We start from the raw sequence: 18,130 nt of genomic DNA, 5'->3' as shown, positions 1-18,130 counted from the left end.
GTTGCTAATGGCTACAAGGTAACGGCAGGAGCCTAGTGACGGGTCAATAACAGCGATGTCAGTCTCACAAACACAGATGACATAAAATTGCTCTTTGGTAGGATGTCATTATTGCAGACAAAACAAGATGAGAAATTGAAAAAGCTCAGAAAAACAGTGGAAAGAGTGTTTCTAACTTTACGCATGCTAATGCTTTTTTCTAAAAAAATTTGGGGGATATTTAAGGCAGTTCTGATGCTCCTTTGCTTCTGTGTAAATGCAGTATTAGAGCAGCCTTAAAGTTGTCATATGTGTGTGTGTGTGTGTGTGTGTTTTAATATAAAAAATTGTTGTTGTACATTTTTATTTCACAACGGTTTATGCCATTGTGATTTCTTTGTAAATGTACCTGCGTAAATGCACTTTTTTTTGGTTTATATGCCACTTTAAATGCAGCTCCTTTGCCACCTTTGCAGTGTAAACACAACATTAGATTTGTACATTGCATGCAACACACTGAAAAAACACACAAGCACATGTCTCTCACTCTCTCTCTGTCTGTCTGTCTCTCTCTATCTCTCTCTCTCTCTCTCTCTCTCTCTCTCTCCCACACACATTTGGAGTGTCTTCAGAAAACAGGGAGCAGCTGCTGTGTGTCTTGTTTTGGTCTCAAGAGGGCCTGAGGAGGCAGAAATGCGAGACATCTCATTAACCGCTGTTTGAATGTGTCGTTGAATTGCCCTATAGATGTGAGACAGCTTAAGACTGTCATCAGTAACAAGACTAAAGAGTGGTGCGCTTTCCTGTTTTACGGAGGACCGCAGAGGTTACCTGTATATGTCTTCAATTTCTTCAATATAAAAGACAAATGAACATTATTCAAGCTAATCTTGTGTATAAAATGAAGTCCTGGAACAAGGCGGATAATGTTGATGGATTGGTAGGTGAGAGTGTGGTGACATGGAACAAAAATCTTAGAATTTAATTATGCAAGTATCAATAATTAAAGTACACTAACTGAAAATGTGGTATTATTGGAATGTAATGTATAATTGTGTTTTTTGTGAATGTAATATATAATGTAGAATTTTGTATTATGTGACTGTAAGGTGTAATGTGAGGATTGAGTGTTTGTGAAAAAATTCTGTACATCATAAAAAGTGCATGTAATACCCCAAAACAGTGCTCCCATTAAAATCAATGAAGCTGTCTAGACTGTAAATAAAATGGCATCAGGCTTTGTTGATTATGGTGGGGTGATGTAATTTTGTCATATAAAGATGCTCGCTGGTAATGCGCGCTAATCATTTGCTTAAACATGGACTCTTAAACGAATCATAATTAGCTATTTGTAGCTTTTAGTCCATATCTGTTAGCTCTGAGAGTGTTTATTGCAGTATCCATCTAAATAAATGTAGAATATTCTATTCCCAGAAAATGGACTCAAAATATTGATTACATTTCTTTTAGATGGATACGAGGTAGGAAATCTGCTAAAAATCTGGATCCAATTTTGGAGGCGCTGTATCCGGCTTGAACATTATCGTAGTCCTCCATATCTTGAGATCCTGTCAAAATGCTTCCACCCAGCTCTTGTTCTTCCTCCGGGCCTGTAATAGAGATGTATAGGCACCTGTGTGTGTGTGTGTGTGTGTGTGTGTGTGTGTGTGTGTAATGGGCCTGACAGAGCAGTGGAATGTATCCATAAACAGGTTACAGTCTTTGCAAAGATACTTAAGGGAGGATGTGATAATGAACCTTATTATTTGGGTTTGAGGAGGAGAGAGAGAACAGAGAGTGTTTTAATGGAGATTTCTATTATAGCAATGCGTCACATGATTTAAGCCACCCACTCATGCTCTTTCTGCCTAATGCATTTAAATCAGCTCATTATTCTTTAAAGTAATCTCTGAATTAGCAATCTTATTAAGCTAATAGCTATGCCTTAATTGGTTGTAAAATTAAGATGAAGATCATATGTTAATACCTTACATATGGCTGTTAATCATTCAATCTTAGAGTATTAGAATTGGCTATAATACTAACAAATAAACAGACGTCACCCGAACAAAATATCCCATTACAGTTCAGTAGTAATGATTTCATGAACTTCTTCACTGAGAAAATAGAAAGCATCAGAACCACAATTGTAAACGTTCAATCTTCAATCGTGCCTTATAATTCAGCTTCAATTATCACCCCGCAAGAACAATTACAGTGCTTTACAACTATAGAACAAAAAGAGTTAAATAAACTTATCACTTCATCTAAAACAACAACATGTTTATTAGATCCTATACCAACTAAACTACTGAAAGAAGTGTTACCTGTAGTGGAAGAGCCTCTCCTCAATATTATTAACTCGTCTTTATCTTTAGGTCATGTTCCAAGAACATTTAAACTGGCAGTTATAAAACCACTCATTAAGAAACCACAATTAGATCATAATAATCTAGCAATTTATAGACCCATTTCAAATCTTCCATTTATGTCTAAAATATTAGAAAAAGTGGTGTCCGCTCAACTGGGCTCTTTCTTGCAACAAAATGATATCTATGAAAAGTTTCAGTCTGGATTCAGATCGCATCATAGCACTGAAACTGCGCTCGTTAAAATCACAAATTATTTACTTTTAGCTTCTGACCAAGGCTGTATCTCAATACTAGTTTTACTTGATCTTAGTGCTGCGTTCGATACTATAGATCATACATTACTCTTAGATCGACTACAAAATTATACTGGTGTTCAAGGACAAGCATTAAGCTGGTTCAAATCATACCTATCTGACCGCTACCATTTTGTCTATTTAAATGGAGAAAAATCGATCATAACTCCAGTAAACTATGGAGTGCCGCAGGGATCTGTATTAGGCCCTCTGTTATTTTCCATATATATGATGCCACTTGGAAATATTATAAGGAAACATGGAATTAGTTTCCATTGTTATGCTGATGACACTCAAATATATATTTCATCACGGCCGGATGAAAACGCTAAATTTTCCAAATTGACAGAGTGTGTTAAAGATATAAAAGATTGGATGACGCGTAATTTTCTTTTATTAAATCCAGACAAGACAGAGGTAATACTTATCGGTTCAAAAAACCGCCCACAAAACCTCGCACAATACAACTTTAACATCATAGGATGTCCTGTTACTTTATCCTCTACAGTAAAAGACCTGGGTGTCATACTCGATTGCAACCTGTCTTTTGAAAATCATATTTCATATGTTACAAAAACAGCCCTTTTCCACCTTAGAAACATTGCTAAGCTACGTAATATGCTATCAGTTTCTGATGCAGAAAAGTTAGTTCATGCATTCATGACCTCGAGACTGGATTACTGTAATGCTTTATTAGCTGGTTGTCCTGCATCCTCAATAAACAAGCTACAGTTAGTCCAAAATGCCGCCGCTAGAGTTCTTACGAGATCAAGAAAATATGATCATATAACACCGATTTTATCATCACTGCATTGGTTACCTATAAAGTATTAATTACAAGGTATTGCTACTGACTTATAAAGCCATAAACGGCTTAGCTCCAGTCTATTTAACGGATCTTCTATCACCCTATAATCCATCGCGCTCTTTAAGATCACTAAATTCAAGGCTTTTGGTCATACCTAGGATATCCAGAACCACCAAAGGAGGGAGAGCATTTTCACATTTGGCTCCAAAACTCTGGAATAGTCTTCCTGATACTGTTCGTTGCTCAGACTCGCTCTCCCAGTTTAAAACTAGATTAAAGTCGCATCTCTTCAGCCAGGCATTCATATAATCCTACAGATCAAACTACAATCCGTCCTCTAGCTCATAAATGCCAGAGGAGAACTGGCCCCCGACTTTGGCTTGCTCAGTTGGGGATATTTTGGGGATATTAATCTAATTTTATCAATCAATAAATTCCTCTTGAAACAAACTTTGTTGTATTATTTTAATTTAATACTGTGAAGCTGCTTTGATACAATCTGTATTGTGAAAAGCGCTATACAATTAAACTTGACTTGACTTGACTTAATACTACGGTGAAGAGTCTTATATACTCGTATTTTTGAAGATCAGCATAAAAATTTCTATAATGTCTGTAAACTTGCTCTATTCTCTGACATTTACCGGAGATGAGACACAGCACTTGCATACAGAGGTGTTGAAATACGCACCCCTGCTAATTCCAAGGACAGAGCTCACCGCTGGGGACTGGATTAATAAGTCTTTTGTTTCATAAGCCTCTTGGCCTGTAGATATGCTGCCTGAAGATAATTGAAAGCTCCGTTCTGCTGTTTTCAAAGGTGACATTACCTCTGTGGCGTCACAGAGGAACCCTGCCTTTGTACTAACAGTTCCAAACTTTGCATTTGAAGAAAACTAAGTGAAACAAGGCTAAAAGTATCTTCCTTACTACATTTTGGTCCAGAAAGTGTGGTGAAATGTCTTTGCGGTGAATGCATGCTGAGGTAGACGATGTCTTCTTGTCATGATTAATTCAAGAACCCTATAACTAAGAGAACTAAATCATTGTATTCTGTTATATTCTAATCTATTTATTTTATTTTATTCTATTTTATTTTTTGTCTATTTTATTTTATTATTTTATTCTATTATGTTTTATTTTATTTTATTCCATTTTATTTTATTCTATTCTATTAAATATGTGAGTGTTTCCTGGCAGGTTGACGATGAATTTATTCAGTGAGCATAGCTAAAACAGTTCAAATGCTGTTCATACATTATTAGTCTACCTGTATAATTGTCAGACTTTTACTGTAAACCTAAACTTGTGGCATTTAAAATAAGTATCTGAGCTGAACAAAGGAGACAAATCTTCAGTGGTGGTTTTATCAGTGACCTTTCTAGCTTCCTGTGAGTCAGAGAGAGAGAGAGAGAGAAATCTTCACAGGGCCGTGATGAAGCTGTTTTTAAGGCCGAGTATGCAGACGTCTGGCCTGTGTCTGACTGTGAGCTGGACTGATAAAACTTCACAGCTGAGATGCTCAGCGGGTTTCGGCACACAGCCAATCTCAGCGGCAGCTTTTCATTCACGCATCAGCTAAAGAGAGAGAAATTTTAAGACTCAGAATTAAACAGACCTCTGGCTGCAATCTCTGAATAATGTTTTGTGTGTTTTAAGGGATTATGTGGAGATAAGCAGACAATCCTTTTTTAGAGATGCGCTTGCTGTTCTCATCTTAAACCTTTTTTCTGCTATTTCCACTGAGATTCTATGTTAATGTGTCCTTAAATCTGTTCAGTCAATAAGAATAAGCTCTCCAGTCTTTAATGTTTCTAAAAATGTTATGTATTTCTAAAAAAAACAAGTAGATTAGGACTGGCCACTTAGTCACAAAGCCTTCCCCGATTAATTCTAATGCAATGTTTCCAGCCCAGGAACTCCTAACACAATTACAGGGGAATATCCTGTCTGTACTGCTCTCTAACAGACTGCAGATGTTAGAGTCGGGTAAATCACCCAAATTATGTTTGCTTATTTACAGGCGTTTACTGTCAAGTCACATTCTTGGTGAATGGAATGAATCTGTGTTGATCTGTCAGTTTGATGACATGGAGCAGATCTTCCCATCTGATATCTTGAGAATAATGGTTGGGAGGATGAGGAGAAAGTTTAGACTGAAATAGTTGTGCACTTTGAGGCTTATTATTTCAAGGGTTCCTGTGATGCAGTTTGAAAGATTTAGGTCAAACTGTGTAATTATGAATACCTTCATAAATGTAACTTTTCTCTTTGAGAATGAAATGGAATGTCTCATTATCGTAGTACAAAAGTGTATTGTTCTAAATAAAGAGTTTAGACTAGAGTTTTTGAGAGAGTTCTGGAACTGGAACACAATTTCAGAACCACGGAGAGCTCACACACTTGAGTGGAGCTGCTTTCAAATGAGGCCATGGAAAATATGATTATTAGACATTCCCAAACTTTGACATTTTGAATACATTGGTTTATCCATGGTATAAAATGAACACTTGCCAAGAGCAGTGTCAAATTTGGCTCCCATTTTTGCTTTTGAAATGTTAAAATGTTCATTTTGAACCTTCAACCTTTTTAAGATATCTTTTGTCTATTGTTGTTTTTCTTTCTTATTTCTTTCAATAGAATTTTAGAGACTGTATGAAAATATGCTCTATTATAAAAGCACAATAGTTTTACATACTAACACATAAATATGACAACTAAACTGTATAATTGAAGGTGTCCCAGGTAAAAGATTTCCTGTTCTAATATATGTATTAATCCAGTCTTTATTTATTTATTTATTTATTTATTTATTTATTTATAAGGTTGCTGTGTAATGTGTGAAACATATAAATGTTGTAATATTCTTTTAATATATTTTAAAAAAAATCTATATTGACTGGCAAACCATTATTTTATTATATTTCAGCATAAACATACATCACTAGACAGGTAATGAACATAATCTAGCTAATTTATTCACAGCTGAAATGTTGCACGTATATGTAACAAGCAAAGTTAATAACATTACAAGTAATGTCAGAAAGATTCAGATGTTCATAAATGCCAGTAGTGATGATGTACAAGGACGACGTTGTCACGTTGCCAGAAATAGAGTGTCAGTCAGTGTCCAAATGTGTAGTGAGCCAGCGTCCTTTACTGTCCTTACCAGTTCCCGAATTTGTGAACATGATATACTGATTCACTAGCTCAGAAGCTATAGGGAGCTGATTTAGACGCACCCTAAATCTAGAAGTGAACAGGAACTAGCAGACTCCTTCTAAAAGTGTCTTGTCAGGAGGACATGTACAGCTGAATATTTCATTGTGTCATTTTTGTGAACCAAATCCTTGGCAGCATCATGTCTCTGACCAGCTCAGATTTCATATCCCACCATCCATTTCACATCCCATCTGTGTCATCCACCCCACTTCCTAATGCATTCGCCCAGTCTGGATGCTGCCGGGAATCCCGCAACCCCCCGCCCCCAACCCTACAGAAACCAAGATTTACACTCTCAATGTGCTGAGCTGCTCTCTGATGAATAAGTCTAGACTGAGACCTCGAAAGAACTTCTCCCTCGTGCTTACTTTGCTTTTATACATGTTATTTACATGGAGGCTGCTCTGGGTGTATCAGACTCAATAATGTGCATTGCTAATCATCTCCCAACCCTAGAAGCTTCCTGATTGGCTGGGCTAATTGTGGCTTGAGGGACGAGAGAGCTGGTGGAGACTGAGACTGGGGCTGCTACAAGAGTTCTCCTTCATCTCTGAAGGTCTGGTTGAACTTAGCAAGGGGGCAGGGGGGGCGAACGGATGGCTGTAAGAGGCTTTTATGTGCTACGTTTCATGTTTTCACTTTGTGTCTCTTTCCCAGCATGCATCGTTCCTGCTTAACGGGTTCCACCGCACGGCTGTCCTGCTGCAATCCCACCCACACACTTCAGCCTTTTAATAGAGCATGCCAGCGAGAGCGAATAATCACCCCCTCTAATTTACTCTGGATGATGGGCCCTCGTAAAAGCCTCCAACAACAGAGCGTTTCCTGTGCCTTTTTATTGCCGCCAGGCGCACAGTTTAATTCAACTGCGATGATTGAGATCACCATGTAGAGGGGAGATAAGGGACTCACACCCATGTTTAGCAGCGCTGCGACAATGCAAACAGCGAGACGAGGGCGATAAACAGCATTGAGGCGGTTAAATGGATTGTAAAATGAGGATAGGTCATTCAGCTGTCGTCGAGGAATCGCTGTGTTCACACACTCGCCACCAGTAGCCCTCTAATGAGAGATGATATCGCTCACCCTGGACAATACATGCATTACTCTCTCGTTCTCTGCGATGCAAAATCATGTACTTGCTTAATTGAACTTGCCAGTCTTGCAATGTAATCCTAATGGAAAAGAATTGGGGGAAAAAGAAACATTTGCTTTTTTTTTGTTCCGAACGGCAAGGCAGATGAATCCTCTTCCTGCAGGGCTTTTTGGGTAAAACAATACACTGTCTGATCCCTTGATCCATGAGTACAGTCAGTTCTAGTAAATCTAGGCACCCAGAGGGAAAATGTTATATTCATGTGAGCCTGTCAAGGGAGGTATGATAGAGACAGAGAGAGACAGAGAGAGAGAGAGAGCAAGGGAGAGAGAGAGAGAGCGAGGGAGAGAGAGAGAGAGAGAGAGAGAGAGAGAGAGAGAGAGAGAAAGAAAAGTGTTAGTTGCAGCTTTATAGGATTGACGTGCAGGATTTATGTGTAGGATTTAAGACACAGTAAGTTCCTTAGTCAGGAAAAGTGTGCTGAAGTCAGGGTTCTGTACTTCACTCTTTAAATTAAAGCACTGACAGTTAATGTGTTTTATGGATGAAACCAAACAGGTTGAAAAGAAAACCATATTTAAAATGTACAAATATGATACAGCCTAGTGTTTTTCTGGATATCAGTTTAAAATTTAACCCAAGCCTGACTTGAAATAATAGTCTGAAAAAATGCATTGAAATTTAACAGTTTATTGAACCATAAGACAAAAGTTTGCGTACATGTTTTTGTAGAGTATAATATTTGATACATTAGGCTTTTATGGCCCATATAGTTTGATTTAGGAAAATGTGAAGCTCACACTCGAGGAGGAAAACTGCCTCAATTTTATTTAGAGACCCAAACTAAGCAAAAACATGCAATACAATGATAATTGAGAGACTATCATCAAAAGCCTGATGTATCATATTTTGATACTCACATTTCTTCTGAAATAATGTGGATAATCAAGTAAACCTAAATTGCTTTAGTTCATTAAGCGCTGATCTTGAAACATGAAGGCAGACAGTTTTAGAAATAAACTAAAAGGCCTTTTACTTGCTATAAACTATCAATCAGATGACAGAAAGCATGGTGTAGATTGTGTACAACAGGTTTTTCAGCAAAGTTTTGAGGCTTTATAGGGTTATCTTCCATCAAAACTGAATGAGAGTAAAGAAAACATAAAGGTTTTTTCTTTCTTTTGTGTTTTGTGTTCTTGGTTAGCATTTCGAAGTTGGAAACTTTCCATGGCAATTAACAAGAATATATGAGAATTAACGTGAATTAATGGAAATAAACTTGAAATCTACAAGATTGCAGGTGAGCCTACAAAAGGGAACTTGACCACACCCCTGAATCTGGGGGATTTATTTTATTCAGCTTTAATTATTTTTTTTTATTTTTTTTTTATTTTTTTTAAGTTCTACTGACAAATAAATCAAAGTCCAAAATTTCACTTTTTAAATTTGTATTAGTTTACATGCATGTCTGAATATGACCAAACAAAATGTTTATATTTCTGTTTGTAAATGATAGTTTGAACAAATTACCCAAATTTCCAATGAATTTCCTTTAATTCCCTTAAATTCCCATTAAGTTTCCAAATTGGAATATTTCCTAAATTCCCCATGCAGCTTAACTTCCCATGGAAAGTTTCCGTAAATTTACTGGACATTGGTAGAGCATGGCTCTAGTGACACCAAGGTGGTGGGTTTGATTGTTGTTGATACTGATACACACACACTTGCACCTTTATTGTGTTTGCATATGGACAAAATGGCAAGAATCAATATAGACATGACATAGCACATGTTACTGTTTTCCAGTGTGGTCTTTTTCTCCTCTTTGAGTCATGTTCCTTTGTTATCCGGGTCATGACAGAGGCATAAAGGCATTGTAAGGCTAACGAGGGCTGTCGTGGTAAACAGCAGGAAGACACCAGGAAAGACATTACACATGGCTTCCTCTGTTACTGTGACAACAGAAACATAATGAGTATACATGCTTTACTTCTAACAATCTGTGCTATTTGTTTACATTTTCTTGCCATATTGTTAAAAGTTACATAAAACTGTATGGCTTACTTAATGTTTGTGATGTGACACTTTTGTGGCACTGAATATTCAGTGGAGAAGGGATTTTATCCATAGGGATTTGATTGGATTGTGGATGTTATATGATAGTTTTTATTATTTATCCCTGCCCACACAGACGAAAAGACAAGGAGTTTCAGTCGTTACATGTTTGTAGACTGTTACATTTTGATGGAAGACTTTAAAAACAAACTCGGTTATACTTTATTTTAAAGGGACATAGTTACATTGTACTTCCTCAAATAAGTACTGAGTAATTAACTACATGTTCTTACTATAGAGTTACGGTTGGGTTAGGGTTTGGGGTAACACTTTATTTTACAGTGTCCTTGTTACATGTTACATGTAATTACCAAAGTAATAACAAAAATGTATGCATAATTACATGCAACTAACCCTCAAACAAAACCTAATCCTACCCAAACCCTTTAGTAAGTGCATGATGGTCATTAGTATTACTCAGTACTTATATATATAATTACACTGTAACAATGACACCTTGAAATAAAGTGTAACCGGGTTTGGTTAAGGGTTAGTTACTTGTAATTATGCATATATTGCTTTTATTACTATAGTAAGTACATGTAGTAACGTGTAACTACGTCACCTAAAAATAAAGTGGTACCACAAACTTTTATTCTTTAGAATAACATGCATGGATGAATTGTGCTGCACCAGGATCGTGCATTAAGATTAAGATGTTACGAATTTATGCTGAACACTGGAAATGTGGTGAAGTTGCGTTGCAGTTATATGTGGGCTGAATGTGTCTGTTAGGGGAACAGCACAGGTGTCCATGGTTGTAGAGAATTACTCTTTCTGTCTTTGCTATACATCACACAGAGAGACGCAAGGGGTCAGAGTTCATCCTGGGTCATTTCTCTCTCTCTTTGTTGTCAATCTTTAAAAGCACATTGGAAACAAAATTGGTGTGGAAAGAATTTTCACTCAGAAATTGCCAGTAAATTTCCCAAATACAAAGAATCTTGTAAAACATGCAGTTTTGAAGTAGGAAGACTAAAACAGTATTTTCTTGTAAGACATACTCTAATAACACTGGTCTACAGCCAAAATGCTTCTGAAATAAATGTTGTCAAACTTTACTAATTTTGTGTCACTGAGGACAAATATTATGCTTAAAATTGTTGATTGGCTTTAGTTTTCAAGATGCTATTTGGTCAGTATAAATATGACCCTTGACTTGGGAATAGCAGAGGATAAGGGACTTATAAAGGGAAGGGGATCTCAAATTAAACCAGAAATTACTCAAATATATCTTTGACTGGATCTATGAATAAGTCTATCACTAGCTTTGGACAGTAACTGATTTTTAGGCAAAACATTGACTGATGCAATCTGGGGTTGGTTGAATAAACCGCTAAGACTATTACAGGTCAGTTATTATTTTTTTTTTCTTTAAGACTGTTTATAACTTTTTTGAGTCAGTTACATAAAAACGTAGATTGGTCTGATTTGATACCGAAAAGAAAGACTGACTGCCCCTTGACTAACTGCTAGTGTGTCGTACTAGATGTTAAGGCACTGTCTTAACATAATGGCTGTGTTTATGCAACTGGCCCCTGAAGCTGATATTGTGTCATACATGATATGAAGTGCATCATGTTATAGAAGTCATGGATGATGCAATCATAATGAAGCTTGCATCACTCTGCTGAACCAATTGCACTATATCAGCTCTATATCATGCAGGGGTGCATTCCTGGAGGGCCGCATTCCTGGAGGGCCACAGCCCTGGAGGGCCACAGCCCTGCAAAGTTTAGTTCCAACCCTGTTCCAACACACATACCTGCAGATTTCAAACAAGCCTGAAGAACTTGATGAGTCGGATCAGGTGTACTCGATTAGGGTTAAAGCTAAACTCTGCAGGAGTCAATTTGTCAATGTTTGATTTTGCAAAGGGACACATTTCTGTTTAGCCAAAGTGAGCATAGATGCCTCGTACTTGTGTGAACAGTAAAGATAACTTCAGATGGAGCAAATGAATCAATTCATTTCATAGTGAGTTTTATTTATATAACCCTTTTGCTGATTTTTAAATTGTTACATAAATGGACAAGTGACAGGTATATGCACAATATACATAGACGTAAAATATCTTGGAATCAGTAGCCAATCAGTTGTTTTAATTGTCATATTTGAATTTAAAAAGACAGCAAACCGAAATAGACAGATAGCTGCACTGTAAAACATATTTAAACATTGAACATTTATCAACTTAACAAATATGCTTATATTGCATTTGAAATCTGGAATTTAGACTTCTTGTTTAAAGCTCAAAGCGCTCGTTTTATAACTCCCTCTGGCCTTGAAGAGTCAGTATAAAGATGAAGCTGTGAATGGTAATGTGGATATCTCTAGTGTGAGTGGATTAGTGCCCACTGCTGAATATGAACTTGAACATAGATTTACACCTTTGTATTTTTTCTCTTTCAGTCACAGATGAAGACACCGTCAAAAGGTACTATGCCAAGTTTGAGGAGAAGTTTTTTCAGACATGCGAAAAGGAGCTTTCCAAGATCAACACATTCTATTCAGGTATTGTTTTCTATGCATGCCATGAAAACTGTATTTTATGTATTAAAATAACTGTTGTCTATTTTTATATATTTTAAAATGTAATTTATTACTATGATGGCAAAGCTGAATTTTCAGCATCATTACTCCAGTCACATGATCCTTCAGAAATCATTCTAAAATGCTGATTTGGTTCTCAAGAAACATTCTTTATTATTATCAATGCTGAAAGCAGATGTGCTGCTTAATATTTTTGTGGAAACCTTGATAAAAAAAAATTCAGGATTATTTGATGAATATGAAGTTCAAAAGAACAGCGTTCATTGTAACAGTTTTTTTGTAACAATGTAAAATCTTTACTGTCACTTTTGATCAATTTAATGCATCCTTGCTGAATAAAAATATTAATTTCCTTCAAATGATTAATACCTCTAAATAGTGCATACACTAATTAACAATTTCTCCACAAAAACTACATGTATCCATCAATCAGTCGTAGAACTTTTTTGAGGATTACAAGAGAGCTTTTTTCAGCATTTACCATCGTTAATAATTAACTTTTAATAATACTAACTGTTTGGCTACTATTATTGCATTCTATCTGTAACCCATAAATGGCACAAGTGGAAACCAACTTTACTGTGTGTGGTTAAACTGCAGCGGTCTGCTAAATGCCGTCAAGGGATTCCCTGTGCATGAGGTCAGGGTGTACAGCACTCTTTGGGAACATGATGTAGCCTAATATGTAATGCCTGCCATAGTCGGTTTAACTTGTGTCAAGGGGAATAGACTATGTTTGGACTGATAATAAATGCACACTGCAACATAAGCTGTTTTGTTGCATTGACTTCAGGGCAACAAGAATGTCTGATCTCTACTGCCTCTAGTGGATGGTTATTGGATAGAACAGACATACATTGAAAGCATGAGATTAATGCTTTGTTTGCATGTTGATGCATTGTTAGCATGCATCATAAATGAGAAAATAACAATAGCTAATTCTGTTTAAAATTAAAATCTCAAAATGAGATGCGACAGAGGGATCAGCATTTATCCTGAAACAAAGACGCAGATGCACATTAATAATTTAACATGAAAGGAAAGCATTCATTCTGCTTATAATCTTGGTTTAGTCTTTTTATCCTCCAGTTGCCACTAAAAATCATTCACTCCCTCAGTGCTGCAGGTTTGATGGTCGGACCAAAATAAACTCTAATCGAGTTGCCCAGCCAAAGAAAGCTGGCAAGTCCACTAAGATGGAAAAATCTCTGACCTCATACTTTATCTTATTTTGTCCTTTTGGAATAACACATGGATGTTTTTCCACAAGGGCAAAATTAGATAAGGTTTCCTTCACTAGAAAGTAGTACAAGATAAAACAGGAAAGATGTCAATAAAAACATAAATGCTAATTTAGCCAATATACAATGTCATTCTGCAGATAATGTTGTCCATGCATTGCATACACAGGCCTGTTTTCAAGGTTTATGTAGTGATATGCAAGGCATTCTCATATTTGATGAATTAGAAACTGAAATTCATATTAGGATGGCAGCCGCTGTTACTGCACTATAACTAATTCTGTCTAGTTGACCCAGACTGTTATGGCCGAGACCCCTGCCTCCCCCTGAGCCGTCCTGAATTAACAACATAGCTTCTAAACCTTCAGTACATGCAGTCTTTGTCCCAGTGGACGAGATCTGCTAAGCACATAAATTCATAGTACCATCTTAGCCAAGTTCAGCCTGCAGAAGCACAGAACTTATTCAGACTGTTATAGACTACTATTGAAATTGGCATGAAAGAAAACGAGGTTGTGCCGTTCATTTGATCCTAAGGACACATCTTCTATTCACAGCCAATGTTTATTCTGGACATTCCCTATATCAGCCAGTACTATATCTTAGTTTTTATTATTATTATTATTATGGACATGCATTTTTAATGCTTTGCAAATTTTTTCTGTGACATTTGTTTGCAAATTCTATTTGTCAACTTGTCAGCTTTTAAACTGGCGAACATAAATCAGGTTTTATCCTGAGATTGCCTTGGTTGCATCAGTAAAAATTGGTTGAAATGTTTTGCCATATTTTTCAGCTAGTGTTTATGAAAGTTTATGAAAATTTTGGTAGCCCTTTACAATAACGTTCCATTAGTTAAGGTTAGTTAATACATTAACTAATATTAACTAGCAATAAGGAATACATTTGTTACAGTACTTATTAATCTTTGTTGATATTTAATTAATAAAAATACTACTGTTCATTGTTAGTTCATGTTAGTTCAGGTTCATTAAATAATGCTAACAGATTCAGCTTTCGATTTTAATCATGTATTAGTAAATGTTGAAATTAACATTAACTGAGATTAATAAATGCTGTAGAAATATTTTTCATTAATGTTAACAAATTAAACCTTATTGTAAAGTGTTACCCACATTTTCAGCTGTTCTTGTAAAGAAAACCAGAACATTCAAGGAAAAAAAGGTTACATTTATGTCTAAGAATATAAATAATAAATAATATGTTTTGAATAATATACACATAAAAATACTATAAATAATATAAAATTCTATCAACAATATAAACAATAATAAATAAATAATAAATGCTTTTAAAATGAGAACTTTTTAAAATTAGGATTTTTCATACAAATTTTACATTTATATTTTTTTAGTTTTGGGACGAGTGAAAATGTTGGCAGTTCTAAAAGAAATCCCTGTGAAAGTGGACAAATTAGATTTGTAGATACAAAGTGTGGCAGCTCTCCTCCTCATTCTCCTTTTCAGCCTGGACTCTGCCGTCTCTCGCTGAGGGTTATTGCCCATACGCTCCCAGTATTTACTTGTTGAACCTAATACCCATTTCCTTCCTCTGAAAGTGAGATGGGCGAGCAGGCTCCTGTTCACCAAACTGTGCTGGGACACAGGCCAGCGCGGATAATGCTGTCTGAGATATCACCCTTACAGGAAGAAGCTCATCTCTGACAGGAAATCTGTCTGCTTTACTTTCCACTTGATGGGTAAAATGAGGGATTTATTTGTCCTGCAAAATGGATTCTGGTGAATCTCGTTGCAGGGTTGTAAGCCAAGCAGACTTTATGTCTCTCAATAGACATAGTTGAATAGTTCTTAATACATTTTAAGATCGTCTTTTTCCGTTCTGGCGTAGGCTACACCAAGGTTTTTTTGTTTGCCATTTCATTTGCTCTCTAAGACCATAAATCGAATAAAATAATAATTATTAATAAGGCGTAATTATTAATATTTCCTTCTCTTTTTGGATCTTCACAGAGAAACTTGCTGAGGCGCAGCGGCGATTCGCAACTTTGCAGAATGAGCTGCAGACGTCTCTGGACGCCCAGCGGGAGAGCAACGCTCCAGGGCTGCGCAGTCGCCGCAAAACGGTGTTGCCTTTGTCCAACAAGGAGCGCAACAAACATCGCAACATCAAAGACCTGCAGCTGGCCTTCAGCGAGTTCTACCTCAGCCTCATTCTCCTGCAGAACTACCAGGTCTGAAATTTGTCATGTTTTTGTTGTTGTTCGTCTCCTCTTCTGAACGTTGACCTTTTCCTGACTGGTTCTGTTGACATTTTTTTTTTTTTTTTGTCGTTCTCTGTTGACGAGACCACCACTCGTGCACTCAAAGCTCAACATATGCTGCTCTTTTCAGCTGGGTTTTTTATTTTATCTTCATTCCTGTGCACTTTACAAATGTTATACGTATTTCCATATTCTTTTTTGCCCATATTTCTTGATCCTTCCATCAGTTTGGAAACGGTTGACTTAATTACACATTCAAATGTTTATCGTTCTCTGATGTTTGTTTATATTTCAAAATATTTCATCTTTTTTTAGTGTCTTATTTTGATTTGTTTATATTTTTTAAAATATTTTATTTTACATCAATTATTTTCATTAACTTATGAACCAGTTCCCAGGGTTGGGAAACCCTGATCTAAAGGTTTACGATTAAATTCTTGAAATAAATTTCATACCCAAATATTGGTTGTGCTTACATGTGAATTTCTTTACAATGTGGACTTTAAATGTATAGTGAAGGGAAAGTAGTCAACAGGTATCCAACACACATGTGAACTGCTTTAATATAGTTACAACATACAAAATATCCCAGGATGCACCAGATGTCCAGAGCGAAGAGCTGGAATATTCATTTCTTTTCATGACTTTTCTCTAAATTGTGGAAAATAGCAATAATAAATAAATGAGTAGACAAGTCTCTCAACATATAGAAAAAGAGGATTGCTCTTTATTCTGTGTTGTTAGATGTGTAACTTAATTTCATGTTCTGATTTACCCACAACTCATACAGAATCTGAACTTCACTGGATTCCGTAAGATCCTGAAGAAACATGATAAGATTCTGGATACACAGCGTGGAGCCGATTGGCGTGTGGCTCACGTGGAGGTGGCCCCATTCTACACCTGTAAGAAGATCACACAGCTCATCTCTGAGACCGAGGTAGACTGCCTGTCTCCACGTTTAGACTTTTGACTTCCTTCTCGTAAGATAATCAGATTGTGATGGTGTTACTGTACACTCCCGTAGCTGCTGTAAGTGATGCTAAACCCCTAGAGTGCATTAGAATGTAGCTTAAGATCAGAAATTATCAAACTAAAGTATGTGTCTGACCTTTGACCCTCGTGTGCCCAGGCTCTGGTGACCACAGAGCTGGAAGGTGGTGACCGTCAGAAGGCCATGAAGAGGCTGAGGGTTCCACCTCTTGGAGCAGCACAGGTGACAAAAGAAACTCACTTATGCAAACACAGAAATTGTGTAACCTAGTGATTGCCCACCTCAGACTTTCGACTGGATGCTATTTGTTTATCTTCAATGCCTTTAAAGGATTAATTCACCCAAAAATGAAAATTCTGTCACCATTTACTCACCCTCATGTCATTCCAAACCCATAAGACTTTCGTTCATCTTCGGAACACAAATGAAGATCTTTTTGATGAAATCTGAGAGCTTTATGTCCCTCCATTGACAGCAATGCAACTACAACTTCGACGCTTCAAAAAGTTCATAAAGAGATTGTAAAACGAATCCATATGAATTGAGTGGTTTAGTCCAAACTTTCTGAAGAGACTCGATCGCTTTATATGATGAATAAAATAATTTTTATGAAAAATAAGAGGGTTATTTTTACACATACATCACTGAAGTCTCTGGGACTGTAAAGTCTGGCCAAAAGAACATTTAAGAACAAAAGAACGTTAAGTTTTGTATTAAATATTTGATTAACATTTAATATTGTCTGAATTGAAGATATTTTATATGCCAAAGTGACTTTCAATAAAGTCTATTTCAATGAAGAATATTTTAGTGATAAATACAAAAACTTAAGCAAAACCAGTAGGAAACAACAAACATGCTTGTCAAAAAATAGCATGATAGCCAAGAAAAATATGTGAAAAAAGTATCTGCAGTCTCTTTTCATGCAGTACTTTTAGTTCTAGGTCAGTAACAGTTGTGTAAATCCTCAGGAACTATACAATGCAAAAGGCAGTGTGGGTGGAGAGATACACCTTTGCCTGGAACATCATGTACAAAACATTGCAGGAATAGAATACTGCTTTACATTTAATTGGGATAATTTATTTGTCCCCCTGTACTTTGCATGACATAAGTGTAAAAATGTATGCGCTTATAAAACTGAAAGCATCCAGGTTTTTTAAGTTGAAGTCATCTACTTAATTATTTTAAAAAATGCACTCAACTTGAAATGTT

At 36.4% G+C, this 18,130-nt stretch overlaps 1 protein-coding gene across 2 annotated transcripts in view; it reads left to right on the top strand.

The window, feature by feature from the left end:
* xpr1a (xenotropic and polytropic retrovirus receptor 1a) overlaps positions 1 to 18,130 on the top strand; it is a 76,369-nt gene that overhangs the window by 35,766 nt on the left and 22,473 nt on the right. For both annotated transcript variants that reach the window (XM_082187681.1, XM_082187680.1), the window contains exons 3-6: positions 12,298 to 12,399; positions 15,671 to 15,891; positions 16,712 to 16,861; positions 17,054 to 17,137. In XM_082187681.1, coding sequence (XP_082043807.1) covers positions 12,298 to 12,399; positions 15,671 to 15,891; positions 16,712 to 16,861; positions 17,054 to 17,137 — 557 coding nt within the window. The remainder of the gene's footprint in view (positions 1 to 12,297; positions 12,400 to 15,670; positions 15,892 to 16,711; positions 16,862 to 17,053; positions 17,138 to 18,130) is intronic.

Source organism: Leuciscus leuciscus (assembly GCF_965113295.1).
Source record: "Leuciscus leuciscus genome assembly, chromosome: 13".
NCBI classification, from domain to species: Eukaryota; Metazoa; Chordata; class Actinopteri; order Cypriniformes; family Leuciscidae; genus Leuciscus; species Leuciscus leuciscus.
Note: the sequence above shows the minus strand (reverse complement) of the source record. Positions and strands in the feature narration are given on the sequence as shown.